This window comes from Ciona robusta, chromosome 11 (assembly GCF_009617815.1).
Source record: "Ciona robusta chromosome 11, ASM961781v2".
NCBI classification, from domain to species: Eukaryota; Metazoa; Chordata; class Ascidiacea; order Phlebobranchia; family Cionidae; genus Ciona; species Ciona robusta.
In genome coordinates, this window is record NC_143245.1 from 3,992,365 (window position 1) to 4,000,684 (window position 8,320).

The 8,320-nt window shown below is 32.6% G+C and overlaps 1 protein-coding gene across 4 annotated transcripts in view; it reads left to right on the forward strand.

The window, feature by feature from the left end:
- Positions 1-6,533, forward strand: part of LOC149728165 (sarcoplasmic/endoplasmic reticulum calcium ATPase 1-like) — a 15,509-nt gene extending 8,976 nt beyond the window's left edge. The window contains exons 15-23 of one of the 4 annotated variants that reach the window (XM_089888229.1): positions 209-392; positions 776-927; positions 1,487-1,707; positions 1,777-1,979; positions 2,134-2,219; positions 4,040-4,173; positions 4,370-4,487; positions 4,694-4,811; positions 5,535-6,533. In XM_089888229.1, the coding sequence (XP_089744355.1) occupies positions 209-392; positions 776-927; positions 1,487-1,707; positions 1,777-1,979; positions 2,134-2,219; positions 4,040-4,173; positions 4,370-4,487; positions 4,694-4,811; positions 5,535-5,575 (1,257 nt within the window). In that variant the 3' untranslated portion in view covers positions 5,576-6,533. Of the gene's footprint in view, positions 1-208; positions 393-775; positions 928-1,486; positions 1,708-1,776; positions 1,980-2,133; positions 2,220-3,151; positions 3,238-4,039; positions 4,174-4,369; positions 4,488-4,693; positions 4,812-5,031; positions 5,228-5,534 lie in introns of those variants that run through there. The other 3 variants (XM_089888228.1, XM_089888231.1, XR_016386013.1) reach the window with 3 other exon arrangements.
- Positions 6,534-8,320: the final 1,787 nt, after the last annotated feature.

Genomic DNA, 8,320 nt, shown 5'->3' on the forward strand with positions numbered 1-8,320 from the left:
GCATAATATATACTGTTATATAGTGTTTCCCATTCTTAACATTGAAATGCCTAACTAACTAATATTTTATTATTTCTTACTGTAAACTGTGCTTAACATCTTATATGGTGGGTTGTTTTCATTTTGGATTTTTCGAAAAATGGCAAATTTTAGTAATTTATTTTCGGTGCCTGGAAAATTTGACAAATTGCAAAAAATATGTTAACAGACTGGCATCACCTTCGTTGGAATCGTTGGAATGCTTGACCCACCTCGTCTTGAAGTATTTCAAGCTGTTCAGGATTGTAGAAACGCTGGAATTCGCGTCATCGTCATCACCGGTGATAACAAAGCAACTGCAGAAGCAATCTGCCGACGTATTGGTGTCTTCGGTGAAGATGAAGATACAACAGGTTTGGGTTTAATTTCGGGTTCTATTCTATATGGGTCAAGCTATGTGATTTATGCTAAAGTTGCACCACAACCCCATATGTATAAACAAAATATTAAAGGGACATACCAACAAAAAATCAAAGTTTGTGTTTTGATAAGAAATGCTTAAACGAGATTTTACACCAGCGGGTTTTTTACACAACTTTTTTCAGATAGTGTTTCGTTTTTTAAAAGGTTGCTGGTAACTTTAGATCACATTTGAGCAATTCTATCTATAATTAAATTTTAATTTTTTCATTGGTATGCCCCTTTGAATAAAGTTTTATGAATGAATGTTGATCGTTCAGTGACACTAAAAAGAAACACAAACAACAAATGTTCCAACCGAATAATTAACTCTCAGGTCGTTCATTCACTGGTCGTGAGTTTGATCAACTGAACCCAGAACAACAGTTCAAAGCTTGTCTTGAGGCTCGTCTTTTTGCTCGAGTGGAACCAGCTCACAAGAGCAAGATTGTGGAATATCTTCAAGCCAATGGTGACATCACTGCCATGGTCAGTTAAGCATAACCTTTTTAATCCTTGTATATTTTTTTAATCCTTTTTTAAAAAAAAATTTTTTGCTGTGCTGAATTCTAGGTAATGCGTTATTGCAATAGCTGTTCACTCGAAAGTTAAATTTTGATGTCAAGTTTCTTAATTTTTTTAATCAAGATAGTTTTAAATCAATATTACTCTGTATCATCTTTTATTTGCCTATTACTGTTTTGATTTTCTAAAAGGTTTGCCACAGTGGCAATGTGTTTGTATGGTAACTAAAAGATACCAATTTTGATGCCCTTTATATGTATCCTTGTTAGGATAGCTACCCTCAAATGTTAGCAATTCTGAACAAATCGAAAAATTATCCTAATTATCACCCGCAAAGTTACATACAATGTAACTCATGTACGAAATAAAGACATTTGTGTCACCTCATAACAATGGTTGGCATTTCAGTTAAGAGTAAACAAATGTCATTTATTTTAAAACATTTTTTTATTTGTCTTTTCACTGTTTTTGATTTATGTGAAAAATGTTATAAAACTGATGAACTTATAAATTAATTTGTTAGACTGGTGATGGTGTTAACGATGCTCCAGCATTGAAGAAAGCTGAGATTGGAATCGCGATGGGAAGTGGTACCGCGGTCGCTAAAAGTGCTTCTGACATGGTATTGGCTGATGACAACTTCACCTCCATCGTAGCAGCGGTAGAAGAAGGTCGTGCAATCTACAACAACATGAAGCAATTCATTCGTTACCTCATTTCCTCAAACATCGGAGAAGTCGTTTGGTATGTTTAGTCTAACCTATTATACATTAATTAACTATCTATAATGTGTAAAAATATAAATGATTTCAGCATTTTCCTTGCCGCTGCTCTTGGAGTTCCCGAAGCTCTGATTCCTGTCCAACTTTTGTGGGTGAACCTTGTCACTGACGGACTCCCTGCTACTGCTCTTAGCTTCAACCCAGCTGATCTTGACATCATGGAGAAATGCCCGAGGTCAACCAAAGACACACTCATCAATAAATGGCTCATGTTCAGATATTGTGTTGTTGGAGGTAATTTACAATATGACAGTTTGTGTTTGCTTACAATAATAGCTAAGTAAAATGTATTTTTATTCAGTATCTGAAGGTAACCCATAATTATTAAAACTACAGGGTAATAAAACTTTCACATTATAAAAGATTATAACTTATTACGACATGACAGTTTACGTTGGCACCATGACAACGGGTGCTTCAATCTGGTGGTACATCGCCGCACCGGACGGCCCCAAACTCTCATTTTGGCAAGTGGTCAGTACCCATACACCTAGGGTGTTTACACAAATGAGGTTACGTGAGAAATCACTCACAAAGCTGAAAAATCTCATGGCTGCCTCTTAATTTACCCACGCACGCTGGGAAATGTTTCTTTATGAGATTCAACTTTTCTTTGAAAGTTTAATCTGCATCATACGTTTTTATTATTTTAGCACGTACCTGTGATGTGCCTGTCCCTGTTTCTCTATCATTTTTAACAATAAGAAATGATCTGGAAGCATTTATCTGCGTTATTTGCAACATTACTAGATGTTGGTAGTTGTTTGGAGGTGCTCATGGTAGAAAAAATGCATGTAGGTTAAAATTGGGACACTGGAAAAATAACACTGTGGTTTTAAATGGGACATTGACATTGTGAAAAAATAACCTTAATTGATAAAGGTCAAATATTGTTAAATTTAAACTAGTTTTGGTGTCTTCGCGTTCTGTTGTCTTTGCCTTCTGTCAAAATCTCAGGGTAATTTAAAATGAACTTTAATCCATTAAATTTGTTTTTTTTAAATCCCTAAAAAGTTTAAAAATGCTTAAAAAATTTAAAAAATACTTAAAAAATTTTAAAAAAGGGTAAAAGACTATTATGCCAACATGTTATACAATTGATTTATCAGGCCACGAACAAAATCTGATTAGTCATTTGTAAAGTGAAAGAGAACTATTTAACTACATATTTAAATTGGTTGATACAAAACACATTTGTGAAAAAGTTAATATTTTTTTACACAGGTATTAGTGTGGGAACAAAAAAGTATAAAGTATTATAAAAACTATATAAAACTTAACTAAATATTTGACTTTTTGTAATTGATTTTGGTGTATTCAAGTTAGAATGTCCTGCAAAAAATTTGGTGGTATTTTGTAATGTTCTTAGTTTGTTCGTAACTTATTGTGGCCAATGTGTTTGACAGCATACGTTGGCATAGCAACGGTTGCGTCTGCATCTTGGTGGTTTATGTTCGCTGACAATGGACCTTCCATGACATGGTGGCAACTGGTTAGTCAAAACATTTTTACTCTTTCACATGTTGCCATGATTTTGTTTTAATATAAACCTGTTACAACATTAGAAAAATACACATTTTTAAATCAACTGCCGTTTTTATTAGTAAAATTAATCTTTACATGTGAACATGGCAGTTTCTTTCGTAACAGATAAATACTTAGTGGCAGATAAAGTTTCATGTTTGTAAAATTACTTGTCCACTGTTTTTGCATTATTACTGACATGACATAGTTGTTACCAGCATTTCTTGTAATTTGTGTTAAGCATGTTTGTTGTTGGGAAGTTAACACAACACACGATTAACATCAAGTATTTTATAAATCTTTTTGTTGGTTCCTTGTAAAACATATTTCTCTAATAACTAAATAATAGTATGGTATGTGCATGCTGTGATAGCATGTTTAACCTTAACACATCACATGCATGTCTTTGCCATTTACTAACGAATTAATCATGTATGTTTAACAATGTATAATACCTGTATAAAGCATAAGATTACTAAACACTTAAATTGTCTGTTTATTTCCTGCATGTCAATAATTGTTGCAAACATAATTTTTTCCCTATGTGTAATACTAACATATTAGACTTTAATGCAATGCCTTCCTACGTTTTTTAACCATTATAGTAGGTGATCTAACTAAATCAAATAGACACACATCTAGTAATTTAAAAGCTGTGTATTTTGAAAATAATTAATACAAACTAAAATATAAATTTATTTTTGTGTAAATTTTTTACCTGCATATAAAAGTACTACCAATTCAATCTTTTAAAACAAACTGCTGAACAGACCCATTACATGTCATGCTCCACACAACCGGAAAATTTTGAAGGAATAGATTGCAAAATATTTGAAGACCCCCACCCGATGACGATGGCTCTATCTGTACTTGTCACCATTGAAATGCTTAATGCTCTCAACAGGTATTTCTATTTGGATTAATCTCCCTCTATGTTTTTTAAAAAGTATTTCCCCCCGAAATGGACAAAAATATTCTAATTTTAGTCAAACCTGTGCACAGATGTAGTTTAAAACTAATATATTAACAATTTAGCTACATTTGATTTAACTAAGCAAACAAACTTTTTCAAACTGTTGATGTAATATTTATTTCCACAGTGTATCAGAGAACCAATCATTGTTCCGGATGCCTCCATGGCAGAATATGTGGCTTATTGGTGCCATCTGTCTCTCCATGACTCTTCACTTCATGATCCTCCATGTTGATCCACTCCCTGTAAGTTTTCAGCATAATTAAGTTTTTATACATCAATAAGTTGTACAGCAAACCAACAAATATAGTTTAAGAATTAAACCTGCACAATAGATTCTACCTCCACAATCAAAAATTCATTGGTCAATCTTAACAGTAAATTTTACCTTAACTTAACAGTGAATTTTCTATTGTATTTGTTTCATGATTTTGTAATCTTATCCTCGCAGATGGTTTTCCAAATTTGTCCATTGAATTGGACTGAGTGGATGATGGTTTTAAAGATGTCTTTACCTGTGATCATCATTGATGAAGGGATGAAATGGTTTTCAAGGAACTTTGTTGAAGGTGGAAATCAATTTATAATTGTTTTTTTAAACTATTACTAAGGAGCTTATGTAACAGTTACTTGATTTTGCGATTATTCAAGAGAATTATTGTTCAGGCTTTAATCCAGATACAGTTCTTTACAAAGAAGTTTTTTGATGTTTATAGAACACGGTTTATTCATTTAAAACAAGAGTTCCAGCCAATCTAACAAATGTAAGTTTGAGTGTAATATACACAGGAAATGAGTTTTGCAGAAAGAAAGTTCCAAAACAAGGCAAGTTTATGTTGATTTATCAGAACAACCGTCATTTAAGTCAAGATAAAAAGAATCGAGCAATGAAATCTTCCAAAGGTTTGAATCAGCTATAGATTCATTGTGTGTACACAAGAATTATATATTGCCCGACAACTACAGATTATATAGTTGGGTGCGGGAAAATGGGACACTTATTTTGTTATATATATATTCTATTTTCTAGTCCAATTTGGTAGTAAACAAAGAATATTGAAAAAATTATAAAATCATATCACCACGACTTTTAAACACCATTTTTAAAAACACGGTCTGAATATCTGAATATTAAGTGCTAACGGTGTCCCATCTTCCCCCTACTATATACTTTTTATGTAATTTATTTTATTGAATACAACCAATTAATACCAATATTTTTCAAACATAATACAACTTATTTGTATTCCAAATTTGTGCAACTAGTAACTGGTATTCCATATTTCCTGAAGGTGGCGTTGTCAAGGTTGGCGACAGAAAAAAAATGGAATAATCAGGCTCTATCTAGAATTAAGAAGTCCTCAACAATATATCAATTATAACAAACACTTCCCACTCTGATCTCAACTGCAAATATGTTTTGTTTATTTTATTTATTTCAGTCAGGTCTAGGCTAATTGGAAAACCAGCTTGTTACTTTATAATTTAGGCTGTCCTGTGTTTTAGAAACTTCTTTGTTGTAGGCGTTTTTTATGTTGTACAATCTTAAACTGTTCAAAAGCATCTTTCACTGCGAGTTGTTGCTTTATGTTGTCAAACTAAGGTTGTCATCTGCTTTAGTTACAGTTTGTAACATTTTGCTGCCTTGATGTGCATTATCATGAATTACATAATGCACACATCCGTTACTCAAATAACAAAATATAATGTTCTATTAGCTGCGTTTGGCAATTTAAAGTTCTCCACTAAACAAAATAAAATGACTGGTGTTTTCAAAAAAGAAGCAAATCATATTCTTATGTCTTTACACAGACTTCATAACCTCCCAAGCAACGTGATGTTTTTGTTGTTGTGGAATTCTAAAACTTGTTGTATATATTACATCCACGTTCGACCTAGATTTGCATGAAAAGTTAAATATTGTGATTTCTATTTCATTTTTTACCAAGTCCTTTCACCTCTGACATCTCGTCCTTGCCTGCTTTGAAATGACTCAAGAAATTTTTTTTGATTTTCAAACAGTTTCATTAAATAAAACTCAAATTGCAGTGTAGATAAAGTTATAATGTTTAATTTGCTATTATACTTTCTGTTTGCAATTTTAATTATTGTTGTAACTCACGCTTGGTGTATTGATTTGGCCATGCATGCTCTCATAGTGTTTCGTAGTTGACACATTTTCTTCAGTACTGTTCACAAAGCTCCACGAAAGTTGTGTTTGTTGCATTGGTTTAGAATATAACCGGCATAAATTCACTTTTCCTAACTTCAATAAAACGTATGGGACAGTGGTAGTGTGTCTTTCTTTACGGCCTGCTAGAGATGTCTCTAATAGGTTGTGCTTTTTTCTTCTCAGAAATATTTCGTCTTATTTATATAGTAAGGTGGTGGAAGACGGGACATTTTATTTTAATTATTTTATATAAATAAATGAATGTAACTTACTTTATCCTCGCGTGGCCGGAAAACGACAGTCGTTATCAAACGGGTTTAACACCTCGTGCCAACTTGAGTTACCATGTATGTTACTTTGTGGGTGATTATTTTTTTGGGATTTTTTTTATGTATGGCTGATAATTTGGACAACCCATTAGTGACCACTGGGTTGGAGCAATTGTCGTTTAGTGTCTTGCCCAAGGACACATGCCCACAATTGTAGCAGCGACAGACCGTCAACCCATTACCTAATGGTTACAGGCAGGCGCGCTAGACACTACGCCACGGCGCCGGAACATTTGATGACGGACAAAAAAGATACTACAGTAATATTCGTCAGTATTCTTACGTAAAAAAGCAAAGTTTTAAACAATTAACAATGGTCGGTAAAAGTTGTGAGGAGACGGTTTAACAATTCTTGGAATATTCTTTGTTTACTGTCAAAAAAAGTAAAACGAAACAAAAATGAGAAGATAAAATAAAAATGTGTCCCATCTTTCCCCACCCTAGTATAACATTGTATCAAAAATTAATATTGTTTGAACGACAATGGGTAATGTTCGAACATCAATGGATAAATATTGTATCCTACAAATGCACATGAACTTGTAATAACACAAAATTACTAAAAACTATTAATGAACAGACAAAGTTAAGATTTTTGCTACAAATTGAGTATTGCTACACTATTTTCCGCACAAGCCATTTCTCATAAATTATCTCCAAGTACAAGTGACTGAGTTGCAAATATCTTCTATAGATATATTTTTATTATTTCAGTATATTATATTTGAATGACCCCGAGGTATAAAATATTGAATTAAAAGCAAAACTTTTAAATTTTGCCAAAAAAAATTAAACAATTAACAACGGTCTGTGGAAGTCGTGAAGATACGGTTTTATAGTTCATTGAATGTTCTTTGTTTACAACCAAATGCAAAGAGAAAACTAAACTAAAAGGTGTCCCATCTTCCCCCACCCTACTATAAATATAACTTTAAAACGATATTTCTTTGTTGTTTTTATTTCAAATTAAAGTCATATTGACTCTTGCCTATTTTCCTCATGTTTATATGTCTCAGTTTTTTCACAAAACTGAAGCGAGTTTTAAAAGACAAAATGAAACGGTACGAAATGTTCAAGTTTTTTTTTATGAAGCTGTGAAACTAGTTTAAACCGGAAACAGTTGATAACCTAATGTCCCGAGTTCGATCTTCGCCTGGTGTAACAACTAATTTGGATTGATTATCTTTCAATAAGAGATATAAAAGACTTACTATAGACACCTTTTATTTGTATTTTCACTCCAAAGTAATTTTTTTATTATAAATATTTATATACATATAAATAGAGAACACAATGTGGACTTACAGCGGAAAAAAGTAAGCAAACCAACATGTTAAATAGATAGGTTACGGTAAAAAGTAAAAGTTTAACGGGGAGGTACCAGCAGAACTGACCATTTATTTTAAATTGTTTCATTGACCTTTTTTTAAATTGTTAAATTGACCATTCTAAATTGTTTCGCGAGTGAATTGTTATTAATAGCAAGAATACGTTCGGGTCGTTTGACAGAGCCAATCAGGGTGATAAAACAAAGTGCAGAAGGAATTTGTTTTTGCATTCTACTGCGATTACAAAT